The sequence below is a fragment of the Schistocerca americana genome, chromosome 1, assembly GCF_021461395.2.
Source record: "Schistocerca americana isolate TAMUIC-IGC-003095 chromosome 1, iqSchAmer2.1, whole genome shotgun sequence".
NCBI classification, from domain to species: domain Eukaryota; kingdom Metazoa; phylum Arthropoda; class Insecta; order Orthoptera; family Acrididae; genus Schistocerca; species Schistocerca americana.
Genome location: NC_060119.1, coordinates 388,943,773 through 388,971,181, shown reverse-complemented (window position 1 = coordinate 388,971,181; position 27,409 = coordinate 388,943,773). Strand labels below are relative to the sequence as shown.

The following is a 27,409-nucleotide window of genomic DNA, read 5'->3' as shown; positions in this document are numbered from 1 at the left end:
CAATAAATACTTAACTGATGAAAGGAGAAAATATAAAAATGCAGTAAATGAAGCAGGCGAAAGGGAATACAAACGTCTCATAAATGAGATCGACAGGAAATTGAAAATGGCTAAGCAGGAATAGCCAGGGGTCGAATGTAAGGATGTGGAAGCATGTATCACTCGGGGTAAGATAGATACTGATTACAGGAAAGTAAGAGAGACTTTCGAAGAAAAGAAAACCATCTGTACGAATATCAAGAGCTCAAATGGAAAACCAGCTCTAAGCAAATAAGGGAAAGCAGACAGGCGTAAGGAGTATACATAGAGTCTATACAAGGGAGATGCACTTGAGGGCAACATCGAGGAAATGGAAGAGGTCGTAGAGAAAGATGAGATCTGGAAATATGTGGTAAGTTCCTATGGGACCAAGCAACCGATGTCATCGGTTCCTAGGCTTACACATTACTTAATCTAACTTAAACTAACTTACGCTAAGGATAACACACACACCCATGCCCAAGGGAGGACTCGAACCTCCGACGGGGGAGCCGCGTGAACCGCGGCAAGGCGCCACTGACCTCGTGGCTATCCAGCGCGGCGAAGATGAGATGGAAGATATGTTACTGCGTGATGAATTTGATAAATCACTGAATGATGTAAGTCGAAACACGGCCCCGGGAGTAGACAACATTCCATTAGAGCTATTGACAATCTTGGGAGAGTCAGCCATGACAAAACTCCTGTATCTGGTGAGTAAGATGTATGAGATAGGCGAAATACCCACAGACTTCAAGAAGAATATAATAATTCCAATTCCACAAAAAAGCAGGTGCCGACAGGTGCGAAAATTACCGAACTATCAATCTAACAAGTTACAGCTGAAAAACACTAACATGAATTCTTTACAGACGAATGGAAAAACTGGCAAAAGTCGACTTCGGGGAAGATTAGTTTCAATTCCACAGAAATGTAGGAACACGCGAGGCAATACTGACCCCCCTCCTCTTGGAAGACAGGTTAAGATAAATAGACTTAGAGAAAGCTTTTGACAATGTTAATTGGAATACTCTCTTTCAAATTCTAAAGGTGGCAGGTAAAATACAGGGAGCGAAAGGCTATTTACAATTTGTACAGAAGCCAAATTGCAGTTATAAGAGTCGAGGGGCACAAAAGGAAAGCAGGGGTTAAGAAGGGAGTGAGACAAAGTTGTAACCTGTCCCCGATGTTATTCAGTCAGTATATTGAGCATGTAGTAAAGGAAATAAAAGAAAAATGTGGAGTAGGAATTAAAATCCACGGAGAAGAAATAAAAACTTTGAGGTTTGCCGACAACATTTAATTCTGTCAGAGACAGCTAAGGAATTGGAAGAGCGGTTGATCGGAATTGACAGTGTCTTGAAAGGAGGATATGAGATGAACATCAACAAAAGCAAAACGAGGATAATGGAATGTAGTCGAATTAAATCAGGTGATGCTGAGAGAATTAGATTAGGAAACGAGACTCCGGAACCACGCGACTGCTACGGTCGCAGGTTCGAATCCTGCCTCGGGCATGGATGTGTGTGATGTCCTTAGGTTAGTTAGGTTTAAGTAGTACTAAGTTCTAGGGGACTGATGACCACAGTAGTTAAGTCCCATAGTGCTCAGAGTCATTTGAACCAATTTAGGAAACGAGACGCATAAAGCAGTTAATGGAATTTGCTATTTGAGAAGCAAAATAACTGATGATGGTCGAAGTAGGGAGGATATAAAATGTAGACTGACAATGGCAAGAAAAGCATTTCTGAAGAAGAGATATTTGTTAACACTGTGTATAGGTTTAAGAGTCAGGAAGTCCTTTCTGAAAGTATTTGTATCGAGTGTAACCACGAATGGAAGTGAAACATGGACAATAAACAGTTTAGACAAGAAGAAAATAGAAGCTTTTGAAATGTGGCGCTACAGAAGAATACTGAAGATTAGATGAGTAGACCGCGTAACTAATGAGGACACACTGAACAGAATTGAGAACAAGAGGAAATTGTGGCACAACTTGACTAGAAGAAAGGATCGGTTCGTAGGACACGCTCTGAGACATCAAGGGATCACCAATTTAGTACTGGAGGGAAGCGTGGAATGTAAAAATCGTAGAGGGAGACCAAGAGATGAATATAGTAAGCAGATTCAGAAGGATGTAGGTTGCAGTAGTTAGTCGAAGATGAAGAAGCCTGCACAGGATAGAGCAGCATGGAGAGCTGCATCAAACCAGTATTTGGACTGAAGACCACGACGACAACAACATCATTAACAAATAGTTTACACTTGATTTTTCACCTGGCTGCTTTTTTTACCTGAAGGAATTTCTTTAGCTGTATGTTGAACTAGCTCCTCTTCAATGCGTGCTATTACTTGTTTCCAAGCTTTTACTTTTGTTTTTTGCATCATACACAGAATGGCTAATGCTCTTCTTTCTTTTTCAATGCATGTCTATTTTGTACAGAGTCATCATTGGATTCCTGAACTACATTCCATCAAATACCGGACTCGCATTCGGGAGGATGATGGTTCGAAAGCCCGTCCGATCATACACATTTAGTTTTCCGAGGTTCACCCTAAATTCAGTTAAGGCAAATGGTGGGATGGTTTCCTTGAATATGACACAGTTAATTTCCTCTCCTCAATCCTAGTTTGTTTCCGTCTCTAATTAGGTCATGGTCAACGGGACATAATACGTCGTCAAAATATGATTATTCTGAATTGACGTTAGCTGTACACTGTTAAGTGCTCAACTTAAGTGACATAGTATTACTTGTCTAAAACGGAAATGTTTGTGGAAACGATAGCTCATGCTCGACAAAGCAGATGACAGATCACTCTATTACGCCCCGGAAACATGGTTCCTCCACTAGCATAATCGTTCCATCTGTAGCTTGGATGAAAAATTACTGTGACGACTATACGCTGAGAATGGATACTTCTACATTACGCAACTTCCATCCGCCCGTGGCAATGGTGTATTACCACGTTGTCTTCGGAAACTTACCGTTCAATTATAGAGAGTGTTATCGCGTACCAAGTGACAGATAAATACTTTTTTCAAATAATTTAATCCGCTGCGTTAAAGCTAAATGTTCAGTAAACAACATGGATCGTTCCGCGAACAGCGCTGTTGGAATTAAGCAAACGATCGATAAGACGGGGAAAACGGCACAATGACGTTGTGACATCTGCCTTTAGTTACCAGGCTCTGGCTCTGAGCACTATCGGACTCAACATCTTAGGTCATAAGTCCCCTAGCACTTAGAACTACTTAAACCTAACTAACCTAAGGACATCACACACACCCATGCCCGAGGCAGGATTCGAACCTGCGACCGTAGTAGTCCCACGGTTCCGGACTGCAGCGCCAGAACCGCTAGACCGCCGCGGCCGGCTTTAGTTACCAGGAGGTGCTTGTATCAAGTTACCTTTTTAAAGAGAAACGCAGGATGCTAATTATACGTACTTCTTTATTTCGATGCACAACTTTAAGTTCTACAAGCGGAACACAGTCATTCAGTTATACACGCTGGCAGGACGATCAAAAACGACCGAAGAACAGATCCTTCACAGAAGTGGGTGACGGAAAAATAGTACAATATTTTCAAAGCAACGAAAAATGTGCGTAGCCAGTCTTAAGCACTTACATTTATTAATCACTGCACATTTCGGAGACTTAGTTCCATACTTAGGTGACTATGTCGAAGATTATCACCTGAAGACGTAACGGATGGAAGGATCCGAAACGAGTTGCAACCAATAAACATAGATTTAGATAGTAGTTCACGGAGTGTTTTGTTGTTTCAACAGTTTACCATACAGTCATCGACTCACACTTCGCAATTTATTAATCAGTTATATTTTCAGTCACAATCACAAATACTAGTGTGATATAGCCCACGTAGAGAAAAATCATCAGTATATCACACTAAAATATTGATGGAACAACGATCGAACAGACAATCACGGCAAAAATGAGAGCATATCATCAATGAAGGACTGCGAGTAACTCTATATTTATCTGCTGTCGCTTTTGATTCCTCTGGGCACGTCTTCTTCTATTCTATTTGTGTTTGAGATCGCAACATTTGTTCGTCATGCAAAGTTTTAGTTAACAACTGCTTCCAACTGACAGTAGCAGGTATGGTCGATATACAGCCATAATTTGACGGTGAATCTGTGTGTAACTTACACATTTTGCCGACATGAGTCGCGCTGTCTCGTGTGCTTTAACTTCAGAGTGCGTCTCTTCTGAAAACGTGGTCGTAATGCGCAATGGTTTCAACGTGGGACGACACGTTTAACCAACGTTCTGAAGTCCCTACGAAGAAACGATAATCTTCTCTCTGTAGGACTGGCTATCTGAAGATTCCTTAAACGCTGAAAGTGATAATAGCTGTGCAAGTTGTTTGTGGCCGTGACTGAAAATACAACTGTTTTACATTAACTAACAATCGCAGATAATCTATCACTCGGAGAATTTTCAGAAATATGGTTGCGTGCAAAGTAAATTATTGTTTCTTAGAAATGAATCTCACACAAACTGATTTGTTTAGGTACGTAATGAAAAATCACTTGCTAAGAGTCCTTCGTATTACTTGGCCATAATCGACACAAAGTAGTTATCACCGTTAAAGATGATCTGTGGTAAAAAGAACGTGAAGGAATGGAGATTGCGTTAACGCTTAAGCCGTCCTCACACAACAAGTGGCAGCTAATGCTGACGTGGACGCGGGCGAGGCATTAGATCTCATGTGAGAGAGCGCAGTCGGCGCAAGGAACGAGCTGTTTGGCGTGATTTCCACTCTCAGCGCTCTCCAGCGGCGGTTGCCTGCTTTATCTGGCTCGCAAACTACGCAGTTTGTTTACGAAAATGGACGCTCACAAAATATCTGTGTTAACTATTGTCAGCGATTGTCGAAGAAGGGCGGAGAAAATTGCGAAGAAGATTTTGGACTCGTCGATGGCTTGAACAGCGAATTGCTTGTAGAGGAAAACTACGTAACACTGTAACATGATCTGAGATATATACTAGCAGAAGTTATTCGTTAACTGAATTGAATTTTCATCTCACTTCCGGTTTTAAATCGAATATCGTTAAGGTCAGTTTGGGCAATATTCTTGATGTAGCATTGGCTACCACCACTCTGGAATAATGTGCTTCATCGTATAACACTAACAACATCAACTACAGACTGGCTTCCACCTACCGATATGTAGTTCCCTTTATTTCTTTTCTTTTCGTAGCGTTTTAGAGAGATCCGCAAATTTCTGATGCTCTGAAGTACTTTACATTTATGCCACGTATTCTACGAGAAAGAAAATCCGCCAAATACGATGTTTAACGCCATAAAATACGGCGGCTCCTATGTTCCGATTGTGACGAAGTCGAAGTTGAACTTCATTGGCCACGTTCCTCTTCACGAGGCAAAAATCTGACGTGCCAGATCCTTTATTTCACGCTCCGCGGTGTAGTGGAACGTGAAATTCCATGCTGTGACGTCAGCAGCTCCTCGTAAACGTGCGTTTTCACGCCCCGTGAGAGGATGGCTTTTGTGAAGGATGTTTCACCGCCACGCCTGGCCAGGCAATGGCGTGGGACGTGAGGCAGTGCTGTGGCCGCCGTCGACTTCGTGGCAGCTAGCTTGTCAAAAGACCACAGAGCTGCTGACACTGCGAGCGAGTGGAAACGTCACACAGGGCTGGAGCAGCGACATCACTGAGTTACTGAGAAACGATGATTTCGAGCTATTGCCGGTCTCAGCATTACAAAATAAAAGCATTCACGAGAGCGGCAGAGCTTTCTTGAGATAACAGTTTTACCACAGAGCGTGAAAAACGTTCGCTTCTGGTTTTTACGTGCTACGAAATAACTTTCGAACTCAACTCTGAACTTGACTTTCCTTGCTCGTACCACGCCTATAGACCGCGAGCCATAGAGTGAATTATTTGTCAGAGAAAACTTTAATCAGACGGATCCTGTCTTTTTTCAGTGCTGATTACAAGTGTGATCGACTCCTTGCCTCATATTTAATTGACTTAGTTGAACAATGGATTGATTGAAGGATACACAGAATCCAATGCCCGTTGAATAGTATAAACGACACGATATTGGGAGGTATCCCGTGACTTTTGTTACCTCAGTGAATCTACCACGTGAAACACGTAGAGTCGTGCTTGAACAGTAAGCAAGCCCGCCCAGTTAGCCGTGCGGTCTAACGCACGGGTTTCCAGATTGGAAAGGAGCGCATGGCCCCGGCACGAATCCGCCCGGCGGACTTGCGTCAAGGTCCGGTGAGCCGGAGAGTGGCGGTTTTCCATCTGCCTCGGCGAATGCGGGCTGGTTCCCCTTATGCTGCCTCAGCTACAATATGTCGGCTATTGCTGCGCAAACAAGTTCTCCACGTACGCGTACACCACCGTTACTCTATCACGCAAACATAGGGGTTACACTCGTCTGGTGTGAGACGTTCCCTGGGAGGGAGGGAGGGGGGGGGGGGGGGTACCAGGGGCCAAACCGCACAATAACCCTGAAAGAGAGGTTCGGTGTGGGGCGGCGAAGGGGTGAAGTGGACTGCGATAGTCGTCGTGGGGTTGTAGACCTCTGCGGCTGCGGCGGGACGGAGTCTCTCCGTCGTTTCTAGGCCCCCCGGTTAACATACAATACAATACAGTTAGCAAGTACCACGCAAATTGCAGCAACGAACGTACGAACGATTGGTAAGCTTTAAGAAACGTGGCACAAGCAGACAATCAGCACATTTTCAGTTGCGCAGTCTGAAGCACATAAATTTCGCGCATGACTCAGCATCCCAAAATCATTGTGTAGCCGAAGAAATAACTTGGCCTTAATAAAATTCTCGCCTTTTTCCCTTGCCATACCAGTTCAGGACAAAGAAACGGCGCCAACACCATCAGTGTCTTAAACACAAGCTAATCACTTACATAGAAGCTAGTCACATCGAACAACAAATTCTTACGCATATGGAGATTTTGAAGGAGCACTTGAGTAATTATTGGAGATTTTGAAGGAGCACTTGAGTAATTATTTTTCGAATATAGTTTTTTCACATATTATTGTAATGGACTACACGAAAACCATATTTTTAATTGTTATTCATATATATGTACGTAATCGCCTAGTATCGAGATGTCAAACCTGAAAGTAATAGCGTGAATAAATAACCATCATACGGTGACTGGTGCAGACGATCAAATTCTGTAGTACAATCACGGTTAAAAAGATGTCAACACTACACCACAGATTAGTGTAGCTTCTTGCATCATCAATGTAGTAAACAAATTATCAATTCTAAGAAAGTCATCACTTGAAACAAATCGCTGAACTGATTTCTCTAGTCTTTCTTTTGAATTAACAATCTTCACTACGGTACATAACGATATGCTAATGAGAATCCAAGACTCAGATTTGATGAAATTAACACGGGACCCAGCTCGAAAATGTGACACAAGGAAATAAACCGACGTTTAGCGTTTAAAATATCTGTCAACTTTAAGGTCATCAGAGACGGAGGCCAGCCCAACCATGCTTGTATTTTCGGACAATGATGTGGAATTGTTTCCTTTGTCGAGAACTGCCATTCATTATTCTTATGCAACCAGTCTCCCGCGCAGTTATGTGCCAGTAGTAGAAATACCGTCCAAATTAATTATTGGATAATATTGACTACCCATTGCGTAACAAACTTTTTATGCAAACAAACACTAAAATTCGCTAGTGAAAATAAGCAATACTCAGCATCTATTTATCATTTTCTATACTATAGCTGACAGAAAACCGCAATCACAGATAACATACTTCACCTTGTTTTTATTAAAGAGAAGGTAGCAATAAAGTACTACCTGTCAATTTAAAAATTACCTAGAAGCGTAGCAACAGTCAACCCTCAGTAAGCAACAGCTCTATGAAAATAAATATTGGGTGGTGAATATTCGTGACTTGTTCGTAACGAGAGCGGGTTGTCTTTACTGGCGTAAATTATATCTCTAGTAAGTCAAAGTTATTAGAACAAAAACAGCATATTATCAAACACCAACTTTTACTTGAGTTTCACATGCTATGAGCTTCGCTTATACACACACCAAGAAAAGTTTTGCATCTACTCGGTTCCGAGAGTTCTGGAACCAGTACTGAAAACTGGAATAGAGATCAACATAACCATCATTTCCGTCCCTTTTATTGCTCATGAAAACCGTACATTGCACAGCGAGACCTTTAGAGATGGTGGTCCACATTGCTGTACACACCGGTACCTCTAATACCCAGTAGCACGTCCTCTTGCATAAATGCATGGCTGTATTAGTCGAGACATACTTCCACAAGTTCATCAAGGCATTGTTGGCCCAGATTGTCCCACTCCTTAACGGCGATTCGGCGTAGATCCCTCACAGTGGTTGGTGAGTTACATCGTCCATAAACAGTCCTTTTCAGTCTATCCCAGGCATGTTCGATAGGGCTATGTCTGAAGAACATGCTGGCCACTCCAGTCGAGCGATGTCGTTATCCTGAAGGAATTTATTCACAAGATGTGCACGATGTGGGCGCAAATTGTCGTCCATGAAGACGAATGCCTCGCCAATATGCTGCCGATATGGTTGCACTATCGGTCGGAGGATGGCATTCACGTATCGGACAGCCGTTACGGCGCCTTCGATTACCACCAGCGGGCGTACGTCGGCCCCACATAATGCCACCCCAAAACAGCAGGGAGGCTCCACCTTGCTGCACTCGTTGGACAGTGTGTCTAAGGCGTTCAGCCTGACAGCGTTGCCTCCAAACACGTCTCCGACGATTGTCTGGTTGAAAGCATATGCAACACTCATCGGTGAAGAGAACGTGATGCCAATCCTAAGCGGTACATTCGGCATGTTGTTGGGCCACTTCTGTACCGCGCTGCATGGTGTCGTGGTTGCAAAAATGGACCTCGCCATGGATGTCGGGAGTGAAGTTGCGCATCATCAGACCACTGCGCACAGTTTGAGTCGTAACACGACGTCCTGTGGCTGCACGAAAAGCGTTATTCAACATGGTGGCGTTGCTGTCAAGGTTCCTCTGAGCCATAATTCGTAAGTAGCGGTCATCCAATGCAGTAGTAGCCCTTGTTCGGCCTGAGCGAGCCATGTCATCGACAGTTCCTGTCTCTCTGTATCTCCTTCATATCCGAACAGCATCGCTTTGGTTCGCTCCGAGATGGCTGGACACTTCCCTCGCCGGCCGTTGTGGACGTGTGGTTCTAGGCGCTGCAGTCTGGAACCGCGAGACCACTACGGTCGCAGGTTCGAATCCTGCCTCGGGCATGGATGTGTGTGATGTCCTTAGGTTAGTTAGGTTTAACTAGTTCTAAGTTCTAGGGGACTAATGACCTCAGAAGTTGAGTCCCATAGTGCTCAGAGCCATTTGGACCATTTTGGACCACTTCCCTCGTTGAGAGCCCTTCCTGGCAAAAAGTAACCATGCGGACGCGATCGAACCGCGGTATTGACTGTCTAGGCATGGTTGAGCTACAGACTACACGAGCCGTGTACCTCCTTCCTGGTGGAAAGACTGGAACTGGTCAGCTGTTGGACCCCCTCCGTCTAATAGGCGCTGCTCACGCATGGTTGTTTACGTTTTTTGGGCGGGTTTAGTGACATCTCTGAACAGTCAAAAGGACTGTGTCTGTGATACAATATCCACAGTCAACGTCTATCTTCAGGAGTTCTGGGAACCAGGGTGATGAAAAACGTTTTTTGATGTGTGTAGAAGATAACCACAGCTCCCGTTAATATAAAAAAAACTGTTGAGGTTCGTCATAGCGGAGCAAACTATGGTTCCTTCTCCTCTGGCATTCTTTAATCGTGTGAGACGTTATTCAGGCATTTATTATTTCTAAACCTGATATTAAGTAAACAGGAATAAATAAAATATCGACTAAATCAAAATTCGGTACACATAAACAGTACATACTTCTGTGAGGAGAGTTTTTCAGCGGCTGCACAGAAGAACTTCACCAAGACCGGTGAAATCACAACACATTTGAAAGTTGAAGTCACAATAAGAATGCGAGATCGGGTAATGTTACCTCAACACTGGGTCTTGACTTTCACGTGACTTCACCCGAAAAATTTGTAAGTTTCTGCATACTTAAAATGCTATATAACTACAAAAATATGGCTCAGAGAAATACAAAAGTTAAAGTCTCCATAAGAAGAGGATAAGAATACACTTGGACTACAATATGCACAAAAGAATGAAGCCGTATTATATTTAAAGTGGGGAAAAAGGAGTGCAAGTTAAACCGGAACTTATATGAACTGAGATTGCAATCAAAGATTGGTACAAATATAACAAAAAGGAAATTTAAGTATTAATAAAGCAATACAATCATACATTAGCTGCAAAAACAAAAATGCTATTTTATTTTGAGATTCAATCCAAGGCTTCTCTGCCATGATGTGGATTACACCTTTGACATAATCTTACGCATATGAAAACTGCCTAGTCATCCACTGTTCCGAATTTAACGCAACCTCCGCATCTTCAGCTAATTAACGTAATGTTATTTGAGGAAGGTCTCATTAGCAAAAAATGTATTTAACTCTGCAGGTCTTCTGGTCTTAGTTTTACTACCAGATATATTTTGCATACAGCTGTTTCTTTGCAGACAGATTAAATAAAACTTAAATGTGTAAGTATCATGTAAATGTGCGGAAAATGAGTCACACATGTACACAGTCATTACGAGAAATCAAATTAAATTACATCTGTCATAGTGCAAACATGTAAAACAAGCACTGCTAAGAACGAGTACTAACTTTGACATTCCTTTGGCAATACTAGCTACGACTTCATAAACGTCAGCTTTTATGATTCTTTGATTATTTTCCAATGGTAGCATAATGTCATCAATACAAGTTTGTCAATCATCTGGGAATAGTCTGTCTTCTTGCAGCAACTAACACGTACCATTCTATACATTGTCTCTCTTTGGTCGTCTGTAGGTGGCAGCTAGGTCACTACGCAAAACATAACAACGTCTCTATAGTACGTTTACGTTTACATCTGCCGTTTCATATGTCTTTAACCTTGATTTCTATCTGTTAAATGTGCTATATATTAAGAACATTTCTGCCAAATGTTATGAGTACGTTTAGAAGACAAGACAACTGTTTATAATTACACTGTAGACGTGATTATTATAGAGCAAAGTATAGTTTTCAAACATAATTGGAGGGGGGGGGGGTAGCATGATCGCTTATACAGTAACGGGCAGCGCCACGTTTTCTAACAGGAAACTTCGTCTTAACCTGCGCATGTGTGACATGGATGCCTAACTGAAACGCCTAACGTTCAAAGCAGCCGTCTCAATGCTGCAGAAAAAAACCTATAATATGCAGATGTTCAATTCAGTGTCCAGCCCCCTCAGAGCATAGTCTCCACGTGTCCACCACTGAATGTTTTTTTACTTCACTTATTGGGTCTAATGTCTATGACGAAATACGTAAGTTAATGGCAGCGCTATCAACGAAGATAGCGGAAACAGTTGACGTCCGTCACTGCAATGATCTTGGTGTCAAAAAATGCAAGTGAACAAATATGTGAACACAAACATAACAACAACAACATATGAAGAACGCAGTGCTCGATATCAAACCTGCGACCATGTGTGGTACCTCTCACAAAACGCAATACACATCACTAGATACATTTCTTCCTTGTCTTGCGAGTCCAGATATCAGTGACCACAAGGAAGCGGCACTCGCAGCTTTAATTTTTTTTCCACAAATAAATCTAATCTTTCTGATGGTCAGAAACTGTAGAGCAAATGAACTAAAAGTTCGATCAGCGTAATAGAATTACTACTATAAATACGAAGATTATTGCTTCAGATGCTAGTGGCACAAGGGATTTATGCGAAATCACTGGGACAAAATTAATTGGGTGTAGTTCGACACACCATACTGACACACTCACCTAATCCTGTCTTCTTCCCGCAGTCGCACTCGACACATGTTTATTCCAACCGTCCGGAGCAAGCACGATTCACTTCAATACGCTTAACTGCCCGATTTAATTACAGAAACGAGCTCGTACGCTGCTATCTTTTCCCTGATACTGAAGCACTTTCCGGTCGGATTCTCTCTGCAGGCGCTATCTGCTCATGACGTAGGCAGTACTTATCGCTCAGTGGCTAGAAATGATTATACCAGTAAGTGCACAGGAGGTGTATCTCTGCGCTTTCTTACACTTTGTAGGATATATATAGGTAGATCATGTCTTTCCGTTTGTTATTCCGTATCCTCACTGGGCTTTGGCAGTCAATGAATCCCGCATTTTTTGGAAGTAGCTGCTCTAAACAGTAAATTTCTTACACTGATGATTCCCGGACATCCAGGACACTTTCATCGTCTCCCCTTCAACGAAGGGGCCGCGGATGCAATATTTTTAATTGCACATTTGTCCACGAAAATCGGATCACCGAGACAGGGCCACAGCTTTGGTTGATGTTCTGTACCTTCTAATCGTATATTTCGTTCTTCAATGGCAGGTGGAATTTTGCTTCCAGCCACTGTTCTTTAAGAAACCTTAATCAAAGAAATAAAGAAGGTGAAAAATAAAGTACTCGCGCTATTCAAATTGAAATTAACATCAAATAACTTCCTGTAATGCAGGCCCACAGCCACTAAAAGTTCTTTAAATGAGGTCATTTTACACTTTCAGCTGCAACTATTTTTACTGTACTGTTGCAATTTCGGCGTATGTGCAGTGTCAAGCAGACGGATTCGATGTCATATTACGGTATAGAAACAGGTTAAAAATAACAACGTCCTTATCGGATGTCACCTTTGATGGTAACAGAGTCAATGGCTATCATAACATGAGTTATAAGATACGTGCATTTGTGATAGTTACATGCAGGTTGAAGTCAGCTAACAACATAAATATATGTATCATGTTAATCATGACACAGATGACAGCCGTTGCCATCAAGTGTGACACAGCCCTACATGAGCAATGTTATTTGTAGCCAGTTTCTATGCTGTAATACGACATCGAATCCTTCTACTCGGCACTGTACATAAGCCGAAACTGAAGGAGCACAATAAAAACAGTAATAGCCAAAAGCAGAAAATGACATTTAAAGTACATCAACTTTGGCGTAAAGTATAAACTATGTTTGTGATAAACTAGAGCTTCTTTAACATCTAGGGATGACGAGCCATTCATGGCAGAGCGCTCGGCATATGATCATTTTTGTGGCAAAGGAGGCGGGTTATGATTGCATGAGACTATCATAATCTTGTGTGGACCTTTTAGGTAGTGGATAAAGGAGTCTTATCTAATGAGTGGATAAGAGCGGAGGGGACTAAAGCTGGTTAGAAGGCTTATATTTCTGCACGAATTTCTGAATCCGGAAGTAGAGAGTCCGTTACATCGGTGCAGGGTGCGCTTGTACACGAAATTCCCTACATGTGACGATGGTACTGTGTCTCTGCATAGTTTGCTAGTGAATGTCAAAGTCTCGGCAAGTAACAAAACTGTGAACATAATAAACTTACTACTTGACGACTTGTATTCGTAAGTGTAGGGACCTCGTGGTCACCCATACTGGGACTCAATCTCACATTTCCCATAAGGGCAGAGGGAGGAGGGGAGGGGGAGGGAGGGAGAGAGAGAGAGGGGGGGGGGGGGGAATTTGTGTCAGCAATGGTCGGAGTGCAGTGTTCACTTTGAGATAAGAGTAGAGGCATCGCCAACAATTCACTCGGCACAGATTTGGTGCTCGAGTTGTTCACCTAAGGTGCTCTCTCAACCGTTGCAGTCGGGTTGTTTCGGAGAAGCGCATGGCATGACTGCCGGCCGAGATAAGAGTAGGCACGGCATCCGCGTGGCTTGCAAACCGTTGCGACTCAGCTGCTCAGAGTCCACCTCTACTACCAGAGTCAAAAACATCTGCTCCTCTCAAAAGGCAACTGCAGTGGGGGCTGAAAGCCGCTCACAACACGCCTGTCTTCAATGTAATGAACGTCATCACGCATGGTGATCGAATGCAAGGTTAACAGAGAGCAAAATGGAACGTTCAGATTACTCCCGAGCACATTCTCCCTTGTCTAAAAGAAAAATAACCACATTGGACACATTACAGAATGCTATTCCGTCACTATTTGCTATTTAATTAAGAACGAAGCTGTTCGTCAGCAAGCTACCATTACCAGATGCCTTATTGCCGCCTTTCTTCTTCTCCTCCTTCTTCTTCCTTTACGGTCTCGATAGGACCATGCGTAGCCCCCTCATGAAGTGCATTTTCTTCTCGACCCAGAACCTCTTCATCCTTTCTCTTCCGTTCTGTTCTCCAGCTCTTTTTCAGAGATTTTCAATATCCACGTCTCTCGTCAGCTACACTGGCGACTCTCTTCCCTTTCCTGTACCCTTCGCTGTCGTTGATCTGTGGCATATTGGTCGGTGTGCACTTGCTTCTCCAAGTTTCTTTCCCTTCTACCAAGATCGCCGTGCAGACCAATCCTAGACTAACAAACCACTTGGTTCCCGTCTTTCCTCTAGTCCTCTTCGTTGTTTCCCATACTCTTTTCGCACTCGGTCTTTATTAATCCTGATCCCATGCCCCGCAAATCTTACTTTTTAAGCCTGATTTTCTGATATTGTCCTCAAGCTCCTGAAGTTTCCCTAGGTCTTTGCGTTCACTTTTCACTACCTCTTCTAGGACCTAGTATTTTCATTAATATTTTTCACCTTTCTGTAGTTGTTCTGGATCGTATTTTCCTAGTGCTTTCGTCTTAGTCGCTTAAGTATCACATAGCTCGACGCTGAGTTGTAGTGTGCCGGTGAATATATTCTTTTTACTGCGTATGTCTCTGGTCATACAGAAGGCTGCATTCATCTTCATCCGCTCTACTATTCCCTCATTGCTCCTGTTTCTTCTTATACATATTGTTGCCTAACCGTAGTACTCCACATTTGCTTAAAAAGTAACTACACACTCTAACTTCGTTAAGGTTAAGGAGTAATTACTAGGAAGCGAATGTGGTGTATTATCATGTGATAAGAATAAGACATCAGATGATTGCTGCATGCTGGTACTACGTTTCATGTTATTTTAATGAAATAAATAATGACTGAAGGAGCAAACTCTGCATAATACTCGTACATCGACAATAGAATCATTCAAGGGCCAAAGAAAATTTTAAAAACTTATTTCCTAAATTCCTTCAGCGAATTGGGAAAGGTACTCACACGGTGATCAAATAAGATGCTATGTTTCGCAGTATGAGAAAAAATTTATATTTGTCACGAAAACATTTTTTCACTGTTGCTGTCCCTTCATATGCCGGCTGTCTGTGTTTTAAAAATATGAAGGTATTGAAAACCGTTGAATTATTTGCTCTTGAATTTATATTTACTCGCAATGATATTCCTTATCTCGTATTACCGTTTCTGGTGTGCTCAGCCTTTCCCAGAGGATACTTTGTAAAGGTTCAGTTACAGTAATACCGTCCGCAAATAAGTGTGATTCAGAAGGAGTGAATACGTAATAGAACTATTTGACACACAGTTTAGCTTTCCGAATCGATATGTCACCATTATTACTATAGGATTATTAAAAATTATTGTCAACTACGTTGGGAAGGATACTGAAAACGCTCGTTATTGCATAAAAGCAACCGAAAAAAGGGAAAAAATGTTATGGGGCCATATTAACACAGCGAATCGCCCTGAAGAGGGATCATTGTAAGTTATTTGCTGCCCTGTATGGGCTGTAAATGGCACATGAAATAAAAGTAGACGGTCGGCTTCTACTCAAACTTTAAAATATAATCGTCACTCTCGACAGTCAAAATTGGTCAACTTCAAAAAAGCGATTCATGTAAATCGTATAAAAGATTGCGTGAAGCAATAGCGTTCATTTGACAAGCCTCAGAACAATAATTGAAAATACAGCAGTATTGGTACAACAAATTACCCTTCGCCCTCACCCCACGAGAGAGAGGGAGGGAGGGAGGGAGGGAGAGAGAGAGAGAGGGGGGGGGAGGAAGGGGGGAGGGGGTTGGAGGCAGGTCTTTTGCTGACTAGCTTGGGTCTCAAATTTACGTAGCGTCTCATGTACAAAAGCAGTCTCTATTAGCAGAAATATTTCCATGATGTCCGCCCGCAGCTCTGTCTTCCATATGTAGGACTGTAACGAAGTCTACTCTCATGTCCTCTACACAGAGCGCCTGGCGATAGACTACGCTTTCCTAGTATCTACTTTCACTCCTGCCTCGCAAATAAAGCAGTGAGATTTCACAGTTTCTACAGCAATGCCCTGCAGTGTGCGACACATTGCTTTAATACTCGTTAATGGAGATACATTACGTTAATTTACATGACTGACTTGACAGCAGAGAAAACAAGTCCATGATCAACAAGGGAAGGACGAATTCATTACCGATATTAAATATGTCTTAGAATGATGAGAATCAAAGCATATCATGAGAGCCAAAATCGTAAAGTAGCTTGGAGGATGGTTCTCAGGTGATCTCAGTGAAACGATAGCTCTCAAACGAAATAAGATCAAATTATGAAGGGCATACAGAGCGCATATTACTGACTAAGAAGATCGCATAAGAATCCTCGAATTACAAGAAAGACAGTGCGACAAAGGATTCTGCCAGATGGTAGACAATGGTACAGACCTAATGTCGAACTCTACCATCGCCATGAAAATCTGATCCTTGTCGTCAGAACAAGACGACATGCTTTCTATGGCCACCTGTAGGGAATGGACCCCCACGCGCTATCTTACAAGATTTTCAAAGCAGTCAACTAGGGTAAAACCACTGGGTTCCTGAGGTTCAAGCAAATAGAGAAAAACCTCCCAGAACATCAATTACTGACAGCGATGACTATCACAGTTTAGCTATTGAAACCATACCCTTCCTAATATCCCTTCTAAAAGTTAATCACAAAGAGACCTCGAAAAGGTCCGAGGAAAGTTCAGCAAGAAAGGACTACTGGGCTAACAGAAAAGCCCACGGTACTAACAAGGGAACAGCCAATACACTTCAACAAGAACACCAAAAGGGGCAGACGACTACAGCAAAAAAGCACGCACCAAGGCCCACAGCCGGCCCAAACGAGCTCAAAAAATAATGGACTATTTTTAGATACGAAACGATACAATCAAGAGGACGTAATCCTGCATTTTTCAGGTCCATACTCCGACTGAAGAACATAGTACCTCGCTTGTATGTATCTCTACCATGCAGTGCTACATCATTATTTTGCATCACAGAAAAGATAAAATGCGGCGCAGTAATAGATAGATCACTATCTAAGCGTACAGCTTTTATGCTTTTTCAGTTATCCCCCAAAGAGTATGCAAAGCTGCAATTCCTGGTAATTCCTTCGATCACTATAAAAAACCTCCTACTACTTAGTTTGGGTGCCAGTTTCTTATAGCACGGAATAATAACAAGGCCATCAAAAATTCACTCCATTGCGACCCCATAACTGAAAACGTTTATGATTTGTACCCAAGAAGGAAGTGCGGAACACCAGACGGACAGCACAAAAATTAGAGGGACAGGGTAGTCGCTCAGCTGGGAAAGGGTAGAGGGCGGAAGCTGGCGTGGCCTGGATTACGAAGCCTCAAGGAATTCGCTTGGAAAATCTTAGACAAGCCACGGTAGACATGAATCGGAGTGGGAAAACAAAGATTTGAGCCACGTTCCTTTGAAGTGGGAGGCTAGAGTGTTAACCAATGCGTCATCTAGATCGTTCTAGCACCGCAACCGGACGTAAGTGTTTCTTTTCCGTTTCATTTGAGTTCCCCATCATTTGAGCACGGAAAGACTGGTGAGCCAGTGCTGTGTAGAGAGAGTACAGTGAGCGCTTGAAGGAAACCTGGTTGGTAACATATATCGAAGAGGCTACTGTTGACGTCAACAGGCAGAGTTTGTAACGGCCAGCAATCGGTCGGTTTGTGTGCGGAGAGGCTTCCTGCCTGTTCAAACAGGCGGCCGGTTCTGAAACTGTCCATCCCGGACCATGGGCGCCCCCAGTGCCCACCACGCCACAGGCCACGCCAGACAGCGGCGCGGACGTCACAGACGCCTCCACATGGCTCGGCGTTGGCCGCTTGCAATTCCGCCTTCGTCTACGCCGAGGCCGCAACACACGTGCGCTGCTACGTTGATCGTAGCCTGAAATCCATTGACGTCAAATCCCTTTCTTGTTGACTACCACACTAGCTTCACGTAGTTCCTCAGCTCCGAAAGCAACACGGGTGGCTCTCCCTGCAAAAGACTCGCCAAAGGTGACCTTATCAACGCAGTTGAGAGTATGGTTACAGTGCTTAGCAAAAAGTTATACTAATTATCTCAGTCACTGCACGAATATCATTCTGACGATGCTAGTAATGTTGCTAGGGAACATATGCTTTTACGGATTTCAAAAAATAATTTATTTATTCATTGTAAAGGAAGACAATAGCTGTACACTAAATTTAAAAAAGTGGAAGGATACAAAACGGAGACTTGGGCCACTGGTTTATAAGGAACTACTGCGGCCAGTCGAGTGCCTAGGGGTGACGTCCTTAATGTCTCGGAGCATTCAAGAGTATTATGTAAATTGAAAGTGGACGGGGAGAGAGGACAGGAAAGGGAAAGAACTGATGATATCAGCTGCATCGGGACTTTATGCAGAATCAGCGGTGACGAATTAAAATGTTTGTCAGACCAGGACTACAAACCGGGATCTCCTGCTTACTAGGTAGTTGGTAGTTGTGTTAACCAATGCACCACCCGGACACAGTGATTATCGCAAAAACGCGGACTGTCTCGGCACGCTCCCCAGCCGACTCATATTCCCACCTTGCGCCACCACTTACCCGCTGTCCCCGTCCGTGTCCTTTTTGCTCGCTAACTTTACATTCCCACTCGAGACCGAACGTAAATGTGAATCTGGACTGATGGTTGTGGGTTCTTAGACCATCGAGGTAAACCAGCGCCAAAGAAAGTGGTATAGGCATGCGTATTCAAATCCAGAGATATGTAAACAGGCAGAATACGGCGCTGCGGTTGACAACGCCTATATATAATAACAAGTGTCTGGCGCAGTAGTTTGATCGGTTACTGCTGCTACCACGGCAGGCTATCAAGATTTCAGTGAGTTTGAATGTGCTGTTATAATCGGCGCACTAGCGATGGACACAGCATCTCCGAGATAGCGATGAAGCGGGGATTTCCCCGTACGACCATTTCCCAAGTGTACCGTGAATATCAGCAATCAGGTGAAACACCAAATCTCCGACATCGCAGCGGCCCGAAAGAGATCCTGCAAGAACGAGACCAATGACGACTAAAGAGAACCGTTCAGCGTGACAGAAGTGCAACTATTCCGCAAATTGCTGCAGGTTTCAATGCTAGGCCATCAACAAGTGTCAGCGTGCGAACCATTCAACGGAACGGCTTTCGGAGCCGAAGGCCTACTCGTGTACCCTTGATGACTGCACGACACAAAGCTTTAACTTCGCCTGGGTCCGTCAGTACCGACATTGGACTGCTGATGACTGGAAACGTGTTGCCTGGTCGGGCAAGTCTCGTCCCAAATTGTATCGAGCCGATGGTAGTGTACGGGCAAGGAGACAACACCATGAGCCCATGGACCCTGCATGTCAGCAGGGGACTGTTCAAGCTGGTGGATTCTCTGTAATGGTGTACGGCGTGTGCAATTGGAGTGATATGGGACCCCTGATACGTTTAGATACGACTCTGACAGGTGACACGCACGTAACCATCCGTCTGACTACCCGCATCCATTCATGTCCATTGTGCATTACGACGGGCAATTCCAGCAGGGCAATGTGACATTCCACACGTTCAGAATTGCTACATAGTGGCTCCATGAACTCTCTTCTGAATTTAAACACTTCTGCTGGCCATCAAACTCCCCAGACATGAACATTATTGAGCATATCTGGGGTGCCTTGCAACGTGCTGCTCAGAGGAGATCTCCTCCCCCTCGTACTCTTACTATTTTATGGACAGCCCTTCAGGATTCATGGTGTCAGTTCCCTACAGCACACTTCAGAGTCGAAGTCCATGCTACGTCGTGGTGCTGCACTTCTGCACGACATTAGGCAGGCGTATCAGTTTCTTTTTCAATTTTCTAACCTACCTGCCCGATTAAGGGATCTGACATTCCACGCTCCGATCCGTAGAATGCCAGTTTTCTTTCTCCTGATAACGACGTCCTCTTGAGCAGTCCCCGCCCGGAGATCCGAATGGGGGACTATTTTACCTCCGGAATATTTTACCCAAGAGGACGCCATCATCATTTAATCATACAGTAAAGCTGCATGTCCTCGGGAAAAATTACGGCTGTAGTTTCCCCTTGCTTTCAGCCGTTCGCAGTACCAGCACAGCAAGGCCGTTTTGGTTAATGTTAAAGGGCCAGATCAGTCAATCAATCAGACTGTTGCCCTGCAACTACTGAAAAGGCTGCTGCCCCTCTTCAGGAACCACATGTTTGTCTGGCCTCTCAACAGATACCCCTCCGTTGTGGTTGCACCTACGGTACGGCCATCTGTGTCGCTGAGGCACGCAAGCCTCCCCACCAACAGCAAGGTCCATGGGAAATGGATAGGCTAAAGTTAGATATAGTGGGAATTAGTGAAGTTCGGTGGCAGGACGAACAAAACTTTTGGTCAGGTGATTACAGTGTTATAAATACAAAATCAAATAGGGGTAATGCAGGAGTAGGTTTAATAATGAACAAAAAAAATAGGAGTGCGGGTTAGCTACTACAAACAACATAGTGAACGCATTATTGTGGCCAAGATAGACACAAAGCCCATGCCTACTAAAGTAGTACAAGTTTATATGCCAACTAGCTCTGCAGATGATGAAGAAATTTCTGAAATGTATGACGAGAGAAAAGAAATTATTCAGGTAGTGAAGGGAGACGAAAATTTAATAGTCATGGGTGACTGGAATTCGGTAGTAGGAAAAGGGAGAGAAGGAAAAGTAGTGGGTGAATATGGATTAGGGGAGAGAAATGAAAGAGGAAGCCGCCTGGTAGAATTTTGTACAGAGCATAACTTAATCATAGCTAACACTTGGTTCAAGAATCATAAAAGAAGGTTGTATACCTGGAAGAATCCTGGAGATACTAAAAGGTATCAGATAGATTATATAATGGTAAGACAGAGATTTAGGAACCAGGTTTTAAATTGTAAGACATTTACAGGGGCAGATGTGGATTCTGAACACAATCTATTGGTTATGAACTGCAGATTGAAACTGAAGAAACTGCAAAAAGGTGGGAATTTAAGGAGATGGGACCTGGATAAACTGAAAGAACCAGAGGTTGTAGAGAGTTTCAGGGAGAGCATAAGGGAACAATTGACAGGAATGGCGGAAAGAAATACAGTAGAAGAAGAATGGGTAGCTCTGAGGGATGAAGTAGTGAAGGCAGCAGAGGATCAAGTAGGCAAAAAGACGAGGGCTAGTAGAAATCCTTGGGTAACAGAAGAAATATTGAATTTAATTGATGAAAGGAGAAAATATAAAAATGCAGTAAATGAAGCAGGCAAAAAGAAATACAAACGCCTCAAAAATGAGATTGACAGGAAGTGCAAAATGGCTAAGCAGGGATGGCTAGAGGACAAATGTAAGGATGTAGAGGCTTGTCTCACTAGGGGTAAGATAGATACTGCGTACAGGAAAATTGAAGAGACCTTTGGAGAGAAGAGAACCACTTGTATGAATATCAAGAGCTCAGATGGCAACCCAGTTCTAAGCAAAGAAGGGAAGGCAGAAAGGTGGAAGGAGTATATAGAGGGTTTATACAAGGGCGATGTACTTGAGGACAATATTATGGAAATGGAAGAGAATGTAGATGAAGATGAAATGGGAGATAAGATACTGCGTGAAGAGTTTGACAGAGCACTGACAGACCTGAGTCGAAACAAGGCCCCGGGAGTAGACAACATTCCATTAGAACTGCTGATGGCCTTGGGAGAGCCAGTCATGACAAAACTCTACCATCTGGTGAGCAAGATGTATGAGACAGGCGAAATACCCTCAGACTTCAAGAAGAATATAATAATTCCAATCCCAAAGAAAGCAGGTGTTGACAGATGCGAAAATTACCGAACTATCAGTTTAATAAGTCACAGCTGCAAAATACTAACGCGAATTCTTTACAGACGAATGGAAAAACTGGTAGAAGCGGACCTCGGGGAAGATCAGTTTGGATTCCGTAGAAATGTCGGAACACGTGAGGCAATACTAACCTTACGACTTATCTTAGAAGAAAGATTAAGAAAAGGCAAACCTACGTTTCTAGCATTTGTAGACTTAGAGAAAGCTTTTGACAACGTTAACTGGAATACTCTCTTTCAAATTCTGAAGGTGGCAGGGGTAAAATACAGGGAGCGAAAGGCAATTTACAATTTGTACAGAAACCAGATGGCAGTTATAAGAGTCGAGGGGCATGAAAGGGAAGCAGTGGTTGGGAAGGGAGTGAGGCAGGGTTGTAGCCTCTCCCCGATGTTATTCAATCTGTATATTGAGCAAGCAGTAAAGGAAACAAAAGAAAATTTCGGAGTAGGTATTAAAATTCATGGAGAAGAAATAAAAACTTTGAGGTTCGCCGATGACATTGTAATTCTGTCAGAGACAGCAAAGGACTTGGAAGAGCAGTTGAACGGAATGGACAGTGTCTTGAAAGGAGGGTATAAGATGAACACCAACAAAAGCAAAACGAGGATAATGGAATGTAGTCAAATTAAATCGGGTGATGCTGAGGGGATTAGATTAGGAAATGAGACACTTAAAGTAGTAAAGGAGTTTTGCTATTTAGGGAGCAAAATAACTGAGGATGGTCGAAGTAGAGAGGATATAAAATGTAGACTGGGAATGGCAAGGAAATCGTTTCTGAAGAAGAGAAATTTGTTAACATCGAGTATAGATTTAAGTGTCAGGAAGTCGTTTCTGAAAGTATTTGTATGGAGTGTAGCCATGTATGGAAGTGAAACATGGACGATAACCAGTTTGGCCAAGAAGAGAATAGAAGCTTTCGTAACTTGGTGCTACAGAAGAATGCTGAAGATAAGTTGGGTAGATCACGTAACTAATGAGGAGGTAATCACGTAACTAATGAGGAGGTATTGAATAGGATTGGGGAGAAGAGAAGTTTGTGGCACAACTTGACTAGAAGAAGGCATCGGTTGGTAGGACATGTTTTGAGGCATCAAGGGATCACAAATTTAGCATTGGAGGGCAGCATGGAGGGTAAAAATCGTAGAGGGAGACCAAGAGATCACTACACTAAGCAGATTCAGAAGGATGTAGGTTGCAGTAGGTACTGGGAGATGAAGAAGCTTGCACAGGATAGAGTAGCATTGAGAGCTGCATCAAACCAGTCTCAGGACTGAAGACCACAACAACAACAACATCAGTTTCTTTGGCTCTTCAGTATACGAATGCTTGGTGTCCGTTGTTTTGGACGGATTTTTATGATATATCTTCAGTGTGGATGCTCCCTAGACCCAGAACAGACACCAAGTATTCATATAATAGCATTCAACCACATTTCCGCTGAGTGCATTGTGTAAGTAGGCTGTTTAGGTTTTCTTATTGGTAAGCGCTCTGTATGAAGTTCACTGGCTGTGCTGTGTGCAGTCTGTGGCTAGTTTACATTGTTGTCTGCCATTGTAGTGTTGGGCAGCTGGATGTGAACAGCGCGTAGCCTTGCGCAGTTGGAGGTGAGCCGCCAGCAGTGGTGGATGTGGGGAGAGAAATGGCGGAGTTTTGAAATTTGTAAGACTGGATGTCATGAACTGCTATGTATATTATGATTTTTCAACACTGTTAAGGTAAATACATTGCTTGTTCTCTATTAAAATCTTTCGTTTGCTAACTATGCCCATCAGTAGTTAGTGCCTTCCGTAGTTTGAATCTTTTATTTAGCTGGCAGTAGTGGCGCTCGCTGTATTGCAGTAGTTCGAGCAACAAAGATTTTGTGGGGTAAGTGATTTGTGAAAGGTGTAGGTTAATGTTACTCAGGGCCATTCTTTTGTAGGGATTATTGGAAGTCGGATTGCGTTGCGCTAAATATATTGTGTGTCAGTTTAAGGACAGTCATGTACAATTTTTCAAAGGGGCGTTTTATATGTCGACCCTTAGCCGAGGATACCTCACTGGAATCTTCTGATTTTTTCTTGTAGTTTGTGTAATTAGTGTACCTTTTGTTTATTGCTAGCTCGTAATTGTAGAGAGAATCTCCTTTGTAGTTCTAGTTTTTCATTGTTGTACAGTAAAACAGCTGTGGCATGCATGTAGATTTGCACCAAGTATTTCGCAGCTGCACTAGCAATTAACGAGATATTATTTTCAGTGCTATGTTAATGTGTTTTCTTATTTTGCTCTTCAAATTGTGCTTTTCTGTGTTTTCGTGTGAAATATTGTGACAATAATGGCGTGTGAAAAACGTAATACTAGGTTCCAAAGTAAACTGAGAAATAATAGTGACGACGAGCGTAGTTTATCAGCACCACTGTGTAATGAATTAACAGACATTCAAAGTAGTAATTTGGTAATTGTGCATAGGGAAATGGAGCGGGCGGCAAATAATGGCGTAGACAGTGGAACAATTAGTGAACAGGGAAGCATTATCGATGGATCGGTCGGCAACAGCTTGCCTCAGGAATCCGAAATGACAGGACACAATCTCGCAAATACTGTAGATTCAGGTTTTGGATCCTCACCGTTTTCTCAAATAAGTCAAGACACATTTTCTGCTTGTCAAAATGTGAATGTTGCCGGTGCAAATTCACTGCCGAAAAGCACTGAGGAACATGTTTCAGACACCAGTGCATTGTCATTACAATTAATACAACAAATGGGACAAACACAGCAAAAGCTTCAAACGTTAGACACAATGGAACAAAATCTTCAAAAGTTAGACACAATGGAACAACACAGCAATGGAGACAAACACAGCAACAGTTAGACGCAATGGAACAAAATCTTCACACCACGCTTGAACAAACACGTGAAGATTAAACTACTGAGTTACATAAAATCGAATCGAAATGTCAGAAAGTCTGTAATGACGTAAAACCACAAATTCGTGAGCATTTCCAACCTATTTTTTCGCGTCATGAAAATGCATTACAGAATCACGAAGCAGCCATAAAAGAACTGCAAACTATTGTTCATGAAAATCATGAGACCTTGCAAGCTAAAATTGACTCAGTTGCATCTACCGATTCGGTTACGCAACTTGCAAAAACTCAGGAAAACTTAAAGGACACAGTAGATACTCTGAAAACTGGTTCAGAAAGACGCATGGAGGAAATTAGTTCATTATCAGAGAAAGTAGCTGAACTTTCGGATCAGCTAAATAATTTATCTACGAAGGTAGATGATAATCTGAATGACACAAAACCGGTAGTCTTTAATGACACAGAAGAGTGCGAACAAATTAGGAAATTCAAACAAAATCAGAATCAAATTAATACGCAACACCAAAGAGAAATCCGGGAAGTACAAGATCAGCTGACTCAGGTAATACAAGAATTACGTATTTCAGAGGCCACTCGCACTCCAATACGGGAAGAGGGACATAGAAATACGGAACAGCCACAAAATAATAACTCAGGGCACTTTGGAAATTATGAAAGAAATTGGCAAGGTACACCGAATTTTGAGATGGAACCGCCAACACGACGTAACAATGACCAACATGCGACTCGCCGACATGATGATTTTGACTATAAGCTGTTCATTACTACACGTAAATTCAAAACATTTAAGAATTCTGGCAAAGACATTCATCCACAAGCATGGCTCCATCAATTCTCTCATTGTTTTCCTCCCAACTGGTCATTAGAGCACAGATTAGAATTTATGTGTGGCTACTTAGAGAATGAACCGAACCAACTGTAAGAATGCAATCGGTCATTCACGATTGTCACAGTGAAGGAGAATTTTATCATGCCTTCCTCTCAGCATATTGGTCTCAAGCTACACAAGACCGAGTAAAACATAGCATCATGATGATGAAACACTTTGAACAATCTGAATTTTCCAGTCTTGTCAAATATTTTGAAGACATGTTGCATAAGAATCAATATCTTTCAAACCCATATAGCCCTTCAGAACTCATCCGCATTTGCTTAATGAAATTGCCTGAACATTTAAGAAATATTATTTTGGCAGGACGTTGCAAAGACGACATTGAAGCTTTTCAGGGACTCTTACAATAATTAGAAATTGACACAGACAGTCGCGGGATGCGAAAACAGGAAAACAATCACTACAGGTCACATCCGTCACAATTCCGTGACGACAGAAACAATAACTGGACACAACAAGTCTATTCTTACAACGCAAATCGTGACCAAAACAGACACCATCCATATGACAACCACTGGCAGAGTAATAATAGTTACAGAGAAAGATCGCATTTCCGTAGTAATTATGACAGAGATTACCATAGAAACAGACAATATGGGAACAAAAACAATTATTATCAAGGGAGACAGAATAACTTCAGACGCAACAGTTCAGCGTGCAGTTACGATTCCGGGAGAAATTCTCCACCACATGACCGACAAACAAGAAACAATGTAAACTACCGACAAAACGACAGACCTGAATTCCATCAGAACTGGCGAGCTTCAAACAGGGCAGGGCCTTCTCGTCAAGGTGAATTTGTAGAAGTTAGGTCTCCTAATCCCAATAACGACGCGCCAACAAAGAGACAGACAATGACTCGCACCGCAGGCAGCCGCGTGCGCCGGCTGGCTCAGAGAAAAATAACATAGACGCTAACCTTGAGAAAAATTCCAGTATTCTTTACCGACGTATACCGCATGATACTTGCGTTCAAGTTTAAAATCTGAGTACTATGAAGAGTAAAGGATTGTACCACATTTCACATGTAAAACCGTTTATTGAGAGATAGTCTTCACTATAAAATTTTTCACTTCTCGTTACTAGTATGCTTTGTCAGACATAGAAAATGTTAACATGCAACAATGATTTAAAGTTAACTATCCAGTCAAGAAACTGGGCAACTTATTTAGACGAGTATTACAAATGCATTGTTATAGTGAACAGACGACACAGTGTTGTTATTTGTACATTCTTGCTTGTTAGTTGCACGATCACGTAACGACTATAAGGCTCACATATTTAGAACATATACCAGCACTGCTAATGAGATGTTCATACAACATTTTAGTTTACTTGAAAAGACATTCTTCATTTGATGTACTTTCTGTGGGATTAAAGATGACTTAGCACTTGGTTTCTTTGACAGCTACACAATTATATCACGACGCTACTAATGTGTGACACAATTTACATTGTTCCTTTTGTGCTGTATCTGCTTTATATC

At 42.6% G+C, this 27,409-nt stretch overlaps 1 protein-coding gene across 3 annotated transcripts in view; it reads right to left on the bottom strand.

Annotated features, from left to right (window-relative positions):
- Positions 1 to 27,409, bottom strand: part of LOC124601774 (protein similar) — a 747,040-nt gene that overhangs the window by 345,461 nt on the left and 374,170 nt on the right. The window contains exon 1 of one of the 3 annotated variants that reach the window (XM_047136271.1): positions 11,975 to 12,027. The exons of the other annotated variants lie outside the window; for them this stretch is intronic. Coding sequence (XP_046992227.1) covers positions 11,975 to 12,012 — 38 coding nt within the window. The 5' untranslated portion in view covers positions 12,013 to 12,027. Of the gene's footprint in view, positions 1 to 11,974; positions 12,028 to 27,409 lie in introns of those variants that run through there. 3 annotated transcript variants of the gene reach the window in all.